An 18,054-nucleotide genomic window follows, 5' to 3' on the forward strand; every position below is an offset into this window, starting at 1 on the left:
TGTAGAAAGAACTACACTAGAGGCCTTCAAGAGGCAGCTGAAGAGCCATCTGTCAGGGATGCTTTAGGGTGGATTCCTGCATGGAGCAGGGGGATGGACTCGATGGCCTTAGAGGCCCCTTCCAACTCTACGATTCTATGAACTTTAGAAAGGATCTGGCAGTGAGGTGAGCATCTGTGCAGAATTTACACTGCACCTCATACACATACAGCCAGACTGGCAAAGAGACAGTTGCTACCCCCAGAATTCCTGTATTAAGAATTCACGCTTTGTGCCAAGGGCCAAAGACACCCATCTGTTTCTGGCGTGCCTTGAATTCAAGGATGAAGTATATCGGGACAGAGAAGCAGGAAATACAGCCAAACAAATCAATAGACAAAGTTTATTAAAAATCACAGTAGGAAATATATGTATGTACACAAATATTATACCAAGACCAAAATCTTAAAACGGTTTCAGCAACTCCTGCTTAAAGGAATAAAGGGCTTTTCTTGGTGTGCAGCCTCAAGACCTAAAAGACGCCCCTGTTGTTTTCAATATGGACATTAAAAAGCACGTCATCAAGTACAGTGAGAGGAATTAATGGTGCCAAAGCACTCGAGGAAGATAACCCCTCCAGAGGCTTATTACAAGGAACGAGCACAACATATCCCTGGCAGGCAGATCTAAACGACAGGCCTGAAGCAGCTCTTCCAGCGAGGACCTCTGGGAGCGACTAAGATCCTGCAGGGCAAACGGCCTGCTTCGTCCCATTTAAAACGCATGAAACTAAGCTGAAAATTCCAGTTGGGCCCTTGCTCAGCTGTGCCCAGTTTCTCCTCGTGGATCTCTGCGAAGAGCTAGTTCATGGGCACAGGGTTAAAGACTGGGGGAAGCACGCGCTTTGAGTTGGCTTTCACCCAAGGATGCTCCATCACAGCCTGCAGCGGTAGCCGGTCAGATGGGTTGTGGCGCAGCAGCTTCGTAATCAAGTCCCGGGCACCTTCCGTCACAAATGGGGGGAACTTGAGGTCTACCTGTTGTGGGGAGAAGGGGAGAGCAGAGCCAAGGTCAGGATGCCACCATAACTTAGGAGACAGGCAGAAAAGAAGGATCTAGTAGTTTGAACAAGGTTCAAAGACCGCCTTGCCACCGGAAAGCAGATGTCCCCCTGTACCTCTCCCCCCCCCCCCAAATACTTCTCTGGATCCTGCACTGTTAACATTTCTGGACAGGAACCACATAGTTTCCGTGTAACACGTACATGTTTATGCAGGCCCAGCACTCCCATTAGGCACACTTCACACACAGACACAATGCAGATGGCTGCTGTTTTGCTCACTGCCACTGAGCAATTCTCCGCTGCTGCCCAAGCTGCCTGCATCCAGGGAGGAGGAGCGGCAGGGTAGGCAGCAATCCCCCGCTGCACCTCCCCGCCCTTTCACATCAGAGATAAAAGGCACGCACTGGGGCAGCTAAGAGAGCGGCACGCACTTCCTTCCAGTTTCCCTTCTCCTTTCTCCACCACTTAAGAGGAAGGAAGTGGCCTTCTCAAGGTGAAGCAGCGGTCGCCCCAGCATCCCACACTGATCTTGCCCCTCTACCCCTGGCCTAGATGTTCCTTCCATATGGTTTAAGCAACCCTGCCCCCTCCACATACCCATCAGCCACTCTTTCCACAATTGCTGCAGCCACTGCTCTCATCTGCTCACCAACTTAGGACCTGGCTTCGCCCCAAGTCCCTATCCTTATCTAACTTCTCCCCCTCTTAAGTAAACTTGCTCCCCCAACACACACCTCCCTTGTTTTCCCCCATCTCAAGAGAATCATAGAATAGTAGAGTTGGAAGGGGCCTATGATGCCATTAAGTCTAACTCCCTTCTCAGTGCAGGAATTCACCCTAAAGCATCCCTGACAGATGGCCATCCAGCTGCCTCTTGAAGGCCTCTAGTGTAGGAGAGCCCACTGCCTCCCTAGGTCATTTGTTCTATTGTCATACTGCTCTAACAGTCAGGAAGTTTTTCCTGATGTCCAGGCTTCCTGTCATTTGAGCCCGTTATTCCGTGTCCTGCACTCTGGGAGGATCGAGAAGAGATCCTGGCCCTCCTCTGTGTGACAACCTTTCAAGTATTTGAAGAGTGCTATCCTGCCTTCCCTCAATCTTCTCTTCTCCAGGCTAAACACGCCCAGTTCTTTAAGTCCCAGTTCTTTAAGTCTTTGTTTCCAGACCCCTGATCATCCTGGTTGCCCTCCTCTGAACACGCTCCAGCTTGTCTGTGTCCTTCTTGAATTGTGGAGCCCAGAACTGGACGCAATACTCAAGATGAGGCCTAACCAGGGCTGAATAGAGAACCAGGACCTTATGTGATTTGGAAGCTATACTTGCATGTAAGTTTGCAGCCCGGCAGTTCAAACCTGAGCACTATATGAACAAACAGGTCCCACTGACAGCACAAGCCTACGCTTATTGATTCAGGAACAAGTTCCAGAGTACTTAATGGAGCTTAGTCGAATGTAACTGTGCATAGGATTGCAGCTTCAGAAAGACTGGGGGGGGGGGCGCAGGACTTTGAAAAACTGCGCCAGAAAAGGGGTGGTTAAAAAAAGTGAGAAACAAAGAAAAAGAAAGCAAGACTGCAGGTGGGTAAGTGGGAACGGCAGAGACCTCAGGGAGAGGAGTCAAGAGAGTTGCTGAGGGACAAAGCAGTAGACCCTACAATAACAACAGTGGAGAGGCTGGGAAGAAACAGTTCTGCCAGGCTTCAGAGAGGGGTTTTGAAGTTCTCTGAAGAGTCGTTCTGTTTTATAGTATAATGCTAAACAAGCCTACTCAGAAGTAAAGCCTTCCAGAACTCAGCGGCCCTGTTCAGAAGACACCTTAAACCACAGACAAGCTGGAGGGGGTTCAGAGGAGAGCCAAGGTGAAAGGTGTCCTCTGAACAGGGCCAGCGGGATTTATTCCCAGGCAAGAGGGAATTCGGATTGACTGTGTGATGCAACATTCCCCACCTGATGGCCTCTAGATGTGTCGGACTACAACTCCATCATTCCCAGGTCTTCTCGCTTCCCCGTCCCTTTTGTTGGGATCCCTTTGGGGCTAGGACCCACAGTCCCATCTCCTTGAGGCAAGCAAAGCCTGGCTTCATAGAATCATAGAATAGCAGAGTTGGAAGGGTCCTCTTAAGGCCATCGCGTCCAACCCCCTGCTCAAAGCAGGAATCCACCCTAAAGCATCCCTGACAGATGGCTGTCCAGCTGCCTCTTGAAGGCCTCCAATGTGAGAGAGCCCATGACCTCCCTAGGTAACTGGTTCTGTTGTCGTACTGCTCTAACAGTCAGGAAGTTTTTCCTGATGTCCAGCTGGAATCTGGCTTCCTTTAACTTGAGCCCGTTATTCCGTGTCCTGCACTCTGGGAGGATCGAGAAGAGATCCTGGCCCTCCTCTGTGTGACAACCTTTTACGTATTTGAGGAGTGCTCTCATGTCTCCCCTCAATCTTCTCTTCTCCAAGCTAAACATGCCCAGTTCTTTCAGTCTCTCTTCATAGGGCTTTGTTTCCAGACCCCTGATCACCGCAATCCAGCAACCCTACCCTGGAGGCATGCACTGGGCCACGGGCAAAGCAGGCAGGAGAGCGCCCCCCGCTCCAAGCACACGTTGGGAACAAGCAGGCTCACCGAAACAATGCGGCGGTACGTCTCCGAGTGGGAGGCACTCTCAAAGGGCGGGTGCCCCACCAGGAACTCATAGCACAGGATCCCGATGCACCAGAGGTCAACCTTCTCATTGTGCGCTTTGCCTTCGACCATCTCAGGGGGCAAGTAGTCCAGAGTACCACACATGGTCTTTCTCCTGAGGCAGGGGAGAGGAACGGGAGCGAAAGCTGGAAGGGATCGACGGAAGACCGCAATCCCAGAAGGCCGGACTGCTGCCTTCCGCGTCACCAAACCCACCCCACTTCCACGCCAAGGGTGCTGCTTACCTGAGCGAGGGGGCGTGCACAGACCAGCCGAAGTCAGCAATCTTCAGCTCCCCTTTCAGCCCCATGAGCAAGTTCTCTGGCTTGATGTCACGGTGGATCACCTTTTTGCTGTGACAGTACATGAGGGCATCCGCCAACTCTTCCATGAACTGCAGAGGCAAGGCAAGGAGGGGCTGGATTTAGGAGCTCGGGATACCAACACCTTGTGACGGACAGGAGTGCCTCTAAACCTGTTGTTGCTATGGGGTGGTAAAATCTGCCCCTATGTGTGATTTATGGCCTATTGCTTCAAATTGGCTGTGCCAGGCTTGGCCGGGGAAGGCGAAAGTTTTCCCGATTGAATCAGGCCCGATTCAAAGTGCTGGTATTGACATTTAAAGCCCTAAATGGCTTGGAGCCAGGTTATTTGAAGGAATGCCTCCTCCCATATGTACCTGCCCGGACCTTACGATCATCTACAGGAGCCCTTCTCCTTGAGCCCCTGCCAAAGGAAGTGAGGCAGGTGGCTACTAGGAGGGCCTTCTCCGCTGTGGCATCCCGGTTGTGGAATAAGCGCCCCAGAGAGGTCCGCCTGGCGCCTACGCTATTCCTTTCATCGCCAGCTGAAGACCTTTTTATTCTCTCAGTATTTTAACACTTAATTTCAACTTAAATTTAAATTTTACTGTTTTAACTCTGTATTTTAATGTTATATCAATTTTTGCTGCGTGGTTTTTTTATCCTGGTCGTGCTTTTGATACTGTATTTTGTATTTGTGCTTTTAACCTGTTGGTTGTTTTATTATGGTTTTAATTTTTGTGAACCGCCCAGAGAGCTTCGGCTATTGGGCGGTATAGAAATGTAATAAAGAAAGAAAGAAAGAAAAGTTGGTGGCTGCCAGCCAAGGTCATCCCTGCCTCGAACCAGTCTAACTCCCACCAGCACCTGGAGATGATCAGGGCGGTGGACAAGCTAACGGGACTCAGTTGTGGGAAAAAGAGGGGGCCTGGCCCCTATGGGAGGGGGTGGGCAAAAGTCCGGGAAGGGCACGGGTTGGTTTGCTAGGGTCATGGGACCGAGGGTCCCAAAAAGAGATGAAAAGCTCTATGAAGAAAGCCCTCCATCTTCCTTGGAGGTGTGCACGTATGTCAAATGGGAAGATCAGGTCCGAGGTAACCAGGAGAGGGTTACTCGGAGTGAGAAAGGTGTTTTTTTTTAATGTTTTAAACGTGCGTGGGTATTCTGGAGAAGGCCAGCCGCCGTTTCGGCTGGGTGTGGGGACGTATGATTGTTTCCTGGGGTAATGGCTAGAGACTAGAGCTTTTGCTCACTTTTCCTCACTCCCCCTTTCTTCCCTTTCTCTTTTTTAATTTATTTTATTTATTACACTTATATACCACCCCCGTAGCCAGAGCTCTCTGGGCGGTTTACAGAAATTCTAAAATTGAGATAAAAACAAGTATACAAAATTTAAAATTTTAAAACACAGAACATACACACATAAAGCATTAAAAACTGTTAAAAAACTAAACATGTGGGTGATTAAGATGTGCTGCCATATGCCAGGGCAAAGAGGACAGTCTTAACCTGGCCCCGGAAAGATAGCAGCGTTGGCGCCAGGCGAGCCTCATCAGGAAGATCGTTCCAGAGTCTGGGGGCCACCATCGAAAAGGCCCTGTCCCTCGTTGCCACACTCCGAGCCTCTCTCGGAGTAGGCACCCAGAGGAGGACCTTAGATGTTGAATGTAGTGACTGGGTATATTCACGTCGGGAGAGGCGTTCCGTCAGGTATTGTGGTCCCAAGCCATGTAAGGCTTTATAGGTCAAAACCAGCACCTTGAATTGGGCTCGGAAACATACAGGCAGCCAGTGCAAGCGGACCAGAACAGGTGTTATATGGTCAAACCTTCTGGTTCCCAAAATCAATCTGGCCACTGCATTTTGCACGAGCTGCAGCCTCCGAACCGTCTTCAAAGGCAGCCCCACGTAGAGCGCATTGCAGTAATCTAACTTGGAGGTTACCAAAGCATGGACAACTGAAGCCAGGTTATCCCTGTCCAGATAGGGGCGTAGCTGGGCCGCCAACCGGAGTTTGTAAAAGGCACTCTGTGCCAACGAGGTCACCTGAGCCTCAAGTGACAATGATGGATCTAAAAGAACCCCCAACCTACGAACCTGTTCCTTCAAACCTGTTCCTTTAAGAGGCTGTTTTACTGATCAAGACCTTACGTGTGAGTTTTCGTGATTGCAATAAAATTGCTTTGGTCCCTAAATGTGAGTTTGTGTGTTATTCCCTGAATCTCTGACTCGTCCCGGTTGTAGACAAGGTTCGGGAGGTGGGTTGCTGGGAGTTCAGGACGTTTGGTCCAGGAGCCTACCTTGCAGGGTTGTCAGGTGGACCCTGACATCCGTTACAAACCTCACTACCCAAGAGAGACTTAAACCACCCACATGGCTCTTTTGGTGCACCAAGGAATGGGAGAGACCTGTCCCCAAACCACATCCTACACTTGAAAGCCAAGTACATCAGGCACCAAAAAGGAAGAGCCTCCCAGGCATCAACTCAACTACAACCTCACAAAGCAGCAGGAGGAAGAGGAGACCACATCTTCCTGCCTTTCTCATCAAAGGACGAGATATTGGAAGAGTTCAAGGTCTCCATCTGTGTGATGTGGCTCACCGTGGCAGTCCTCCGCTCATCAAAACGCTGATACTTCTGCAGTTCTTTGTAGAGTTCCCCACGAGGGGCGTACTCGAGGATGAGGTACACACGCTTCCGGTCGTGGAAGTAGTTGTAGAGGCGCAGGATATTGGGGTGACTGGAGAAAAAGGGAGGCACATTAGGATCCACCACCAGAGGGCAGCAGAAAGACAGGCCTTTATGGGAAAGAAGGTTCATAATATTGGGCAAAACTACAAGTAGGAAGATTTTTCACAAAGGCGACAGATTCACAGAGTCACGCAATTGCTATGTGTCTGAGGGTTTCGTACGGCCCATCTTTCGAAGCAAACTAACCAGATCTGCACCTCTTGCACTAATGTGAAGATCAGAGCAGAGTTATCCTTCAAAGATCACGTTTCTCCACATTTTCTGACGCAGTTCTCAGCTCAAAAACAAACCAGGTCGCATAGAAGGCGGCGTATTTTAGGATAAAACGCATTCAGAAAAGGATATTGCGAGGAAACATGTTCAAAAATGTGCTTTTAAATATCACGCAGATTATTTTTTTAAAAGAATCTAACATTAGTGCGGAAACAGGACAAACAGACTTATGAACACGTGCAAAACTGACACGGGCTGGGGCTGGGGGGTGGGAAATGATCATTCCATCTCTGAGAGTTAGTGTGGCTGCTTGAAAAGACAATTTTCCAAAACCGTCGAGATTTTAAGATACAATAACTTCCACTCCCAAACGGATTCCCTTCCAGATCCGTTCTTTCTCGACCGCTTTTGTGAGAGAAGCTTGTAACGAAAGTGAAAAGCAGACTGAGGACTATACCCCAAGTTTAGAACACCACGAGCAATCTTTTAAGAACGTAACAAGAGCCCTGCTGGATCAGACCATGGTCCATTTAGCCTAGCATTCTGTTCACAGTGGCCAACCAGCTGCCCATGGAAAACCCATAAGCAGGACAGGAGTGCATCCTGTCCACACCATAGATTTGTATAAGGGCAGTATGATATTGACCTTTTTTATTATTCTTTTCTTAATTTTGCCCAGTTTTCAACCAGGGCCATCCACCAGGGAGGTTGTCAAGCCCCTTCTGTGCAGGCCTTCAGGAAAACTCTGAAGACACACTTATTTCCACTGGCCTCCCCTTAAATCGGGGTCATTGGTTTTAATTGGCAGTCTGTTTTTACTGGTTTTTTTGAAACATTTTTTTATATTTTGTAGGGTTTTTATTTTGTACACCACATTGAGAGGGTTCCAAACTTAAATGCGTCCTCAAAATAATTCCAGATTTTCAAACTGATGACTTATCTAGCTTTAGCCTTGGCATTTCAGTATTCAGGGACATCAGAAAAGCTGCCTTTTTGAAATTCCTGAACAGTAGAGTACAAGTTCTCTGAGCTGTGAACTGGCTCAGAATATTCAACAAAAACCAAACACAACTTTATTGCGTGCCTTTCCATAAGCTCCAGGACAATAAGACCACATCTTATTGCGTGCGTGGATGCACACACGACTGACAAAAATGGCTCAAGAAACTATTTCAAGTCCCATCCATATTGTAGAAGATTTAGATTGGAAACATTCACGTTGGGATTGAGTGAGCACGGCCAATGTGATCCTAGCTGTTAAAAGTCACAGTCTACCTCCGTTATCTGCTGGCTTTGGATACAAAGCTATCTTTCAAGATCTTTTCCAAATTAGGTGCAGATGTGCTGTACATCTGTGTAGCTTGTGCTCCAATAGACCCCAATAGGATTCCTGCAATCTTGGCTTGCCCTTATCTGTTGCCAGAGCAGGTGGGAGAGAGAAAAAACTTTAAACCATGACTTAAAAAAAAAAAAAGCTTTACCACCCCTGCAATCCAACTCTACAGCTTGAGGCCCAGCCCTTGATCTCTACAGTACCTGAGATGACACTGGATCTCAATCTCACGCCGCAACTGGTGCTCCACGCCCTCCTTCTCCATGTGGGATTTGAAGAGTACCTTAAGAGCCACGATGAATCTGGACTCTTTCAACCGGGCCAGGTAGACGTTCCCAAACTTCCCTTTGCCCAGAGGCCGGCCGATCTCAAAGTCATCAATGGTGAAGACTCGTGTTGCCCTGCAATCCAGAATTTATTTATTTATTTATTTTGTGACATTTATATACCACCCCATAGCCGAAGCTCTCTGGGCGGTTTACAAGTTAAAAACAACGAACATTAAAAACAAATCTAGAAAACATTTAAAAACATAATGTTTTAAAACATTTTTGTGAACCGCCCAGAGCGCTTCGGCTATTGGGCGGTATAGAAATGTAATAAATAAATAAATAAATAAAATAAAAACAGCAATATCCATTTAAAACAGAAACATTCGACACACTGCGAAACAGGATGGGTGCACTGAATATCCCATTGGGACCCAGGACATGCAGAGCCCTACCCAAGCCCCCTGAACATCAAATCCCTCCCCCACCCTCTGCCCACCGCCCACCACTGCCATGCAATCCTTGCTGAAATCCCCAGAAAGAAACTCACTCAGGGCCTTCCGGCACTGGCGAAGCAATGGAACTGGACTCCACAGGGACCCTGCCTGGGATAGCTGTGGAGACAGAAGACAAAGTCAGGGCACAGCGATAACACGACACAAAACCCAAGAGAGGCTATAGGGGCCCATAAGGCCTGGCATTCTTTGCCATGAGTACTCCACCAGCACCTGTTGCGATGAGAGGGCGTTTGAGGCCATTTCGCCATCATAAGAACGTAAGAGCCACGCTGAACCAGGCCAAGGGTCCATCTAGTCCAGCACTCTGTTCACACAGTAGCCAACCAGCTGTCGACCAGGGACCCACAAGCAGGACATGGGTGCAACAGCACCCCCTCACCCATCTTCCCCAGCAACTAGTGTATATAGGCTTACTGCCTCTGATACTAGAGGTAGCACATAGCCATCAGGACTAGGAGCCATGGATAGCCTTCTCCTCCAGGAATTTATCTAACCCCCTTTGAAAGCCATCCAAATTGGTGTCCATCACATCTTGTGGTAGTGAATATCATAGTTTAACTATGCACTGTGTGAAGAAATACTTCCTTTTCTCTCTCCTGAATCTTCCACCAATCAGCTTCATGGTATGACCCTTTTGGGTTCTAGTATTATGAGAGAGGGAGAAAAATGTCTCCCCATCCACATTCTCCACACCATGTATGATTTTGTACACCTCTATCAGGTCTCCTTCGCCTTTTTCCCCCAAGCTGAACAATGCCAGCTGCTGTAACCTTCCCTCATAGGGCAGATGCTCCAGCCCCTTGATCATTTTAGTTGCCCCTCCTCTCTGCAACTTTTTCCAGCTCCGTGATATATTTTTTTTAGGTGCGGTGTCCAGAACTGATCTTCTAACTGTGGTGGCACCATAGACTTGTATAAAGGCAGTAGGATACTGGCCGTTTTATTCTCACGATTGAGCGCCGTTCTGAAAAGCCCCATAACTCCGTCAAGCGGACAAGCTCGACTTACCCGGGTTCTGGGTTGTAGAAGAAGCCTTCGGACCATGCTTTGCACTGTTGGTGATTGCTCTTTGCACCAAAAGCGATCCGGAAGGGGTGCTAGAAGGGGTGCTGGTATCCTTATAGACAACCCGGTGAGGGCCTGCCTGGCTGTTGAAGCGGTACTGCGGGAAAGGGACATAACATAAATAAAATAAACAGGAGACTGTTTCTGCTTCTAAAATGAAGCATCTAAACCTAATAGCTTCAAGGAAGGTTGAGAGAAGTAGGGATATCTGAGTAAAGCCTTCATTGGCTGCCAGTCCAGGTCCGGGCCCGATTCAAAGTGCTGGTATTAACATTTAAAGCCCTAAACTGCTTGGGGCCAGGTTATCTGAAGGAACGCCTCCTCCCATATCTACCTGCCCAGACCCTAAGGTCATCCTCAGGGGTCCTTCTCCGCAAGCCCCTGCCAAAGGAAGTGAGGCAGGTGGCTACCAGGAGCAGGGTCTTCTCTGTTGTGGCACCCCGGCTGTGGAATGAGCTCCCTGAGGAGGTTCGCTTTGGCACCTACATTATATGCTTTTAGACGCCTTTTTATTCTCCCAGGATTTTAACAGTCTATAAATGAATTTTAACTTGGTGTTTTAAATTTGTAATTTTGCATTGCTGCTGTTTTTATCTGGTTGAGCTTTTATATTGTATTTTATGTTATGGTTTTATACTGTTGTTTTATACTTTGAATGTTTTTAATTTTTGTGAACCGCCCAGAGAGCTCCGGCTATTGGGCGGTCTAGAAATGTTAATAAATAAGTAAATAAATAAATAAGTTGGGACGGGGGAGATGCATGATTTCCAATAGGCGTAAAACACGGCTTCAGTCTCTGCAAAAGGTCTTACCTACACACCTAGTCTAATAGAAACCAAATTAAGCAAATGCTACATGGAGAGGCTGTATGTCAACGCTACAGGCTGTTTTGCATGGGAAAGTTTTACGGTAGGGCAGGAAAAGCTCCTGCTTGAAATCCCGAAAAGCCACTGCAGCCCATCCTCATCAACAACACTGCACTAGGTGGACCACATGTTTGACTCAGTATAAGGCAGCTTCCTATGTGTGCATAATAGGTTCATGTTACACAATCTTCCTTCCAGGTAACGTTGGCATAGCATGCACACCATCCTAGCTCTGACCATTTTGAACAGGGAGAAAAAATAAAGTGCACCAAGTTGGTGCTTTTCTAACGCGCTGGCTAGAAAAATGCAAGGAAAGTGCGAAGAAAGCACCCAGAAGAACATCAACCCCCCCACTCCCAATTTGACTTCCAAGCCTGGCAAGGCATTTGGTGAGAATGCTTCTATCACAAAGGAACAGCGGCTTTTTTCACTGGACCCCAGGAGCTCACCTCCAGCAGGGAGAACTGCCTCTCACTGAACCAATGTGGCTTGGCGAGAGAGTCTAGCCTGACATTCTACCCAGCTTTTTAAAAATAATAATAATAATACTCGCAAGTTCTCTACACTTCAAAACGGTGCAGTAAGGTAATTTTGTTCGTGTCATACTTGGGGGTTGGGGGGCATGTGGCAACCACCATCAGCAATGAACAACCCAGACTTGCAATAGGCCGTCAACTACTAGGAAATGAAGATCTCACCTTCAGCTTTATCATAGCCTTGTCACTTTACCAAAAGTTGAACGGTTCTTTCGCACTGGAGTCTCATAGAATCATAGAATAGCAGAGTTGGAAGGGGCCTACAAGGCCATCGAGTCCAACCCCCTGCTCAATGCAGGAATCCACCCTAAAGCATCCCTGACAGATGGTTGTCCAGCTGCCTCTTGAAGGCCTCTAGTGTGGGAGAGCCCACAACCTCACCAGGCAACTGATTCCATTGTCATACTGCTCTAACAGTCAGGAAGTTTTTCCTGATGTCCAGCTGGAATCTGGCTTCCTTTAACTTGAGCCCGTTATTCCGTGTCCTGCACTCTGGGAGGATCGAGAAGAGATCCTGGCCCTCTTCTGTGTGACAACCTCTGTGTGACAACCACAGTATGTGCGCCTCCATTCACATGCAAACATGGGCCTTCCCCCTACTGGCCCTGGGGCAGCCCACACTCTTCTAAATACACAAATGAGGTTCTTTATTTTTTAACTGGGCCATTATTTTTCTAGACACCGACACATTACCTGCCTTTATTGGAGTCCTCGCTGAGAGATGTGATGGTCATAAAGGCCACAATTCAGAACTCCACACAGAAATTAATTTCCATTTGGTAGCGACACAGAGATGGGCCTTCTCTGTGGTGGCACCTATGCTGTGGATGGTTGTTGCTTCTCAGGTAGGCTGGGCCTCAACGCTGGCGTGTTTTAGGTATTTACTGAAAACGTTATCTCTTTGCTTTGGCTTTCCCCCTGCCATGAGTTATCTCTGTACCAACCTCACGATACTACTTGTGGGGGTGAGTGTTGGTGTTGTTTGCTTTTATTCGTTTGTAAAATGCTTTGGTATTTGAGCAGAATATAAATATTGTAATAAGACAAATAAATGGGGAATTCTTTGTTAGAACACAGAAAAGTTGTCTGTTGCCTACGCTCAGTTTAAAGCACCAGCCATTTAAAAGCCCACTCTAAATAAAGAGCCCATCATCACCACCCATCACCCCCTGCCCCACACAGAGTAGATCCATTCCCACCCCACAGTCCGTTCCCTGCAGAGAGCAACTTACTTTGGAAAGGCTGCTGTAGGTACTGCTCATATTTTCCTTATTTGCCATCTCAGATAACAACGATAATGATGCGTCTCTTTCTTTCTGACACACTCGGGAAACTTTCAGACCACAAAGCCCACGGGGGTGGAGAGAGAGAGAGCAGCCCTGGTGTCCAGCACCAAGCTGGAAAGACGGTTCTCAGGATTACTGCAGTTCTTATATGAGGGCCTAGAAAGTCAGTCTACCACCAGGCAACGTCTCAAAATCTGTGGATTGAACAACAACAAAAATCTATTCCCACCAGATATTCCAGCAACAGGCAAAAAACCCAGCATTTCAGTCTGAAGGCTCTCTGAAAAAACACCATCTTCCCTTTATGTCTGATAGACCAGGAGGGAGGGGGCCCACTTGGATTTTTTTTTTAACCTTGGTGCTGCTATAGAACAGGTCATATCTGCCAGCGCCACCCCAAAATATTTCAGATTGTGGGCACGAACATGCAGAAGGATCTCCAAGGATACTCCAGAAGTCTGCATAGACTCATGGGAGAAGCAGTCCTAAAGGTAGCCTTTAGAGATTATAGGAGTCTCCTGTACCAAGAGACTATGCAGGTATGTGGAGCACTTTGATCACATAAATTCTATATAAATTATAAGCACTGCAGACTAGTGCCTACAAATATTTAGCCATTTGTAAATCCCTGTAAAGAGCCCTTGCATACAAGAGCACTATGAAGTGGCAGTCTACCCTGAAAACTCTTTTATTTATTATTTTATTATTTATTTATTTAGGATATTTATATACCGCTCCCCATTGAAAAATTTCGGAGCAGTGTACAAGATAAAATGAAAATAAAAAACAGAATAAAACAGTTAAAACAAAATTTAAAAGAAGCAAAAACAGAGATTCAAGGCTGCATATTAAGGAAAGGCTTCTTGGAATAAAGATGTTTTCAGGAGACACCGAAAGGAGTACAAGTTTGGCGCCTGCCTGACCTCCAGAGGCAGGGAGTTCCACAGGAGGGGGGCCACCACGCTGAAGGCTCTTCCCCTGGTGGATTCCAATCGGAGGATGGATCTATGTGGAACCACCAGGAGCAGGCCCTCGGATGACCTCAGTGACTGGGCAGGTTGGTAAGGGAGAAGGCGCTCTCTCAGGTATCCTGGTCCCAAGTTGTTTAGGGCCTTGTCATCACCACCACAGAGACTTTATTTCATTCTTGTGGGCTGCAGGGAGCTCCCACAACCTAAGGATTGTTTCATTTGGTCAGGTGATCCGCTGGGAGAGTTTCAGCTCTTTTTCCCACTTTTTGTTGTTTATTCGTTCAGTTGCTTCCGACTCTTCGTGACTTCATGGACCAGCCCACGCCAGAGCTTTCTGTCGGCTGTCGCCACCCCCAGCTCCCCCAAGGTCAAGACTGTCACCTCCAGAATATCATCCATCCATCTTGCCCTTGGTCGGCCCCTCTTCCTTTCTGTCCCATTCAATGCAAGTAATACAAAACCAAGCACCTTTGGGGGTATAAAATAAGCAGCCAGCCCCAGAAGCCAGTTAAAGGAAATTGTATTAAAGGGGAACAGAGAGAAATAAGTACAATACAAGACTAAAACAAACTAAACCTAAATTACAACACTTCACTATAAAACTAGGGAAATTCCATGCCCAACAGCATGGGTCTCTCCTCAACAGAAAGACAAAGCATCTGAAAGGCACCCTGGTTTTAACTTATGAGTCAACTGAGGGAATTATTGATGGAATTCTACCAATCAGGAGTTAGCAAAGATTGGGGCTCAGCTGGCAGGGAATTTATACTTTCTAAGGCAGAAAACTCGGATGGGGTGGGAGGGAGAAGAAATGTAAAACTGAGGAATATTGCCCTGTCTACTGGTGATGGACAAAGTAAAAGGGCCTATTCTTATGCATTCAGGAAAATAGGTTGGCAGCCTAGCTACTATGGAAAAGAATCTTCTGCACAGATGTAGAGATTTCTAGAAAGGTACTCCTGCTGTGTCTTGGGTTGTCCATCACAATCACTTCTATCCGAGTTCAGGACAAAAAACAATGAAGACGAAAAGGTCAAACATTGATAGGCCTGCCAAAAGTAAGAACATTTTCTCTTTACTGGCTTCTAGGTATTTCAGATTACTTTTCCAGCCCTGCATAACTGTTACCAATTAACCCACTGGCCATATTCACACAGAACAATTAGACAGAATCTTGATTTATCGAGAATTAGATGCACGCAGTCTGTCTGCGCCCAGCTTGGCCCATCCCAGGAGTCCTAAACAAACCAGGAATGGTTTCGTTAGCTTGTCATCTGAACTGGGGATCCTACCTCGCTGTGTCCCACACAAGTCAGCATCACAAGCCAGGATTTGTCCTTAGCTTACAATTCCTGGCTTGTAAGGGACACAAGCCATGATCTTTGGCTCAAACAAAGCAGTCAGAGATAGAGTACTTATTTATTACATTTATATCATGTCTATCCTCCAAGGAGCCCGAAACCAAGTACAGCGGTCCCCAACCTTTTTGGCACCAGGGACCGGTTTCGTGGAAGACAATTCTTCCACGAACTGGGGGCGGGGTGGGGGTTGAGGGGATGGTTTTGGGAAGCCCCACCCCACCCCCCCACTCCAGCATCCTGGCTTCGCTTCAGCTGGGTGGGCGCCCAGCCGAAGTGAAGCCAGGACGCTGGGGCGGGCAGGTGGCTTTGGAACGGCACGCCCGGAAGTCGCTCTCCCAGAGCAGCTTCCGGCCGGGCGCACCATTCCGAAGCCGCCCACCCCCACCCCAGCATCCTGGCTTCACTTCGGCTGGGCAGGCGAGATGGCGCCCTGCACCCAGGTACGCTGGGGTGGGTGGGTGAAAGCAGCTCACTTGTGCGGCCCGGTTCCTAACAGGTTCCACTGGGGGTTGGGGACCCCTGAAGTACACGATCCTCCTCCCCATTTTATCCTCACAACAACCCTGTGAGGTAGAGGTTAGGCCGAGTCACTGAGTGGTTGAAAGTCACTCAGTGAGCTTCATGGCAGAGTGGGGACTTGAATCCTGGCCTCCCCAACAGTGTCCATTCTCTTCTTGAAGACCCCCTGAGAGGAAGAGCCATCCCCTTGTAATTGAGGTATTGATGTTGTTAGCAACGAACGAAAAACAAAAACACAGAAGGAGATAAGCATCTAAGGCAGGTCAGAAAGAAGAGAAACATGTTCTCAGGATACAAAATAGTTTATTTGCAGGAAGCCCAGCTTGTTTCCAACGTGTCGGGCTTCGTACAGATAAACTATTTTGCATCCTGAGGACATGTTTCTCTTCTTTCTAGCAACAAACAACGATGTAACACTGTAGCTAAATAACAGACCTTCCAATCAGGAAATCCACGCTTTGAATGTCACCTATGTCATGAACATGCTAGGCATCCCATAGCAAGCCACTCTATTATTATTATTATTATTATTATTTATTTATATAGCACCATCGATGTACATGGTGCTGTACAGATAACACAGTAAATAGCAAGACCCTGCCGCATAGGCTTACAATCTAGTAAAGTTGTAGTAAACAATAAGAAGGGAAAGAGAATGCAAACAGGCACAGGGAAGTGTAAACAGGCACCGGGAAGGGTGAAGCTAACAGTATAGAGTCAGAACAAACTCAAAGTTTAAAAGCTATAGGGAAAAGAAAAGTTTTTAGCTGTGTTTTAAAAGCTGTGATTGAGTTGGTAGTTCTCAGGTGTTCTGGAAGAGCATTCCAGGCATGAGGGGCAGCAGAGGAAAATGGACGAAGCCGAGCAAGGGAAGTAGAGACCCTTGGGCAGGCAAGAAGCATGGCATCAGAGGAGCGAAGAGCACGAGCGGGGCAATAGTGTGAGATGAGAGAGGAGAGATAGGCAGGAGCTAGACCGTGAAGAGCTTTGAAGGTCAACAGGAGAAGTTTATATTGGATTCTGGAATGAATTGGGAGCCAATGAAGAGATTTCAGAAGCGGAGTGACATGGTCAGAGCGGCGGGCCAGGAAGATGATCTTAGCGGCAGAGTGGTGGACAGAGACCAGCGGACTGATGTGAGACGAGGGGAGGCCAGAGAGGAGGAGGTTGCAGTAGTCCAACCGAGAGATAACCAGTGCGTGAACGAGAGTCTTGGCAGAAGAGACAGACAAAAATGGTCGAATCCTGGCAATATTATACAGGAAGAAACGACAAGATTTAGCTACTGCCTCGATATGAGGAATAAAGGAGAGCGAGGAATCAAATATAAAGCCAAGGCTACGAGTTTCCTTGACCGGAGTAAGCGTGACATCGTTGACAGTAAGAGAGAATGAGAGGTGAGGAGAAGGTTTAGGAGGGAAAACAAGCAGTTCAGTTTTTGCCATGTTAAGCTTCAAGCGACGATGAAGCAGCCAAGCTGAGATATCTGAAAGACATGCCGAGATACGATCGTGAACATCAGGAGAAAGTTCCGGAGATGAGAGGTATAGTTGTGTGTCATCGGCATACAGGTGATATTGGAGGCCATGAGATTGAATAAGTTTACCCAAGGGCAGCATGTATAGAGAAAACAGCAGCGGGCCAAGCACCGAGCCTTGCGGAACCCCTACTGAAAGGGGAAAGGAGGAGGACGAGCTGCCGTTAGCCGACACGCTGAAAGAGCGACCCTCTAGATAGGAGGCGAACCAGTTATAGACAGAGCCACAGAGTCCAAGGTCATGGAGGGAATCTAAGAGAAGATCGTGATCAACCGTGTCAAAGGCTGCAGTTAGATCAAGGAGAATAAGGACGGAATAATGGCCCTTAGACTTGGCAGTGAGAAGATCATTGGTGATCTTGGTAAGGGCTGTTTCAGTGGAATGCAGAGGACGGAATCCAGATTGAAAGGGATCCAGAGCAGAGTTACTAGAGAGAAAGTCAAGACAGCGAGAGTAGACCACACGTTCCAGAATCTTTGAGACAAGGGGCAACAGAGAGACAGGTCGGTAGTTAGACAGAGAAAGTCGATCAAGAGTGGGTTTTTTGAGAATGGGAGAGACAGTAGCATGTTTAAAAGCAGAGGGAAATGAGCCAGAGGACAGGGAAGAATTAATGATGTGAAGCAAGGACGGGAGGATAGCGGGGATAAGATTAATAAAGACGCGAGAGGGAATTGGATCACGGGAACAAGTGGAAGGCTTCGACGAGCGCAGTATTTTAGACAGTTCATCAGCTGAGACTGAGGGGAACGCCGAGAGAGTTGCAGGAGGAACTGACAGGTGAGGCACAGGAGCTGGGAGCGGAGCAG

General features: G+C 47.7%; 1 protein-coding gene across 1 annotated transcript; it reads right to left on the reverse strand.

Moving 5' to 3' along the window:
- Positions 1-398: 398 nt before the first annotated feature.
- AURKB (aurora kinase B) lies at positions 399-12,987 on the reverse strand. The gene is made up of 8 exons (XM_063138803.1): positions 12,803-12,987; positions 10,112-10,265; positions 9,136-9,199; positions 8,520-8,717; positions 6,621-6,759; positions 3,962-4,110; positions 3,657-3,831; positions 399-1,016 (listed from the first exon to the last, which is right to left on the reverse strand). Exons 1-8 carry the CDS (start codon positions 12,848-12,850, stop codon positions 840-842), a joined length of 1,104 nt encoding a protein of 367 aa, XP_062994873.1. The 5' UTR covers positions 12,851-12,987; the 3' UTR covers positions 399-839.
- Between the last annotated feature and the right edge of the window lie 5,067 nt (positions 12,988-18,054).

Source organism: Elgaria multicarinata, chromosome 11 (genome assembly GCF_023053635.1).
Source record: "Elgaria multicarinata webbii isolate HBS135686 ecotype San Diego chromosome 11, rElgMul1.1.pri, whole genome shotgun sequence".
NCBI lineage: Eukaryota > Metazoa > Chordata > Lepidosauria > Squamata > Anguidae > Elgaria > Elgaria multicarinata.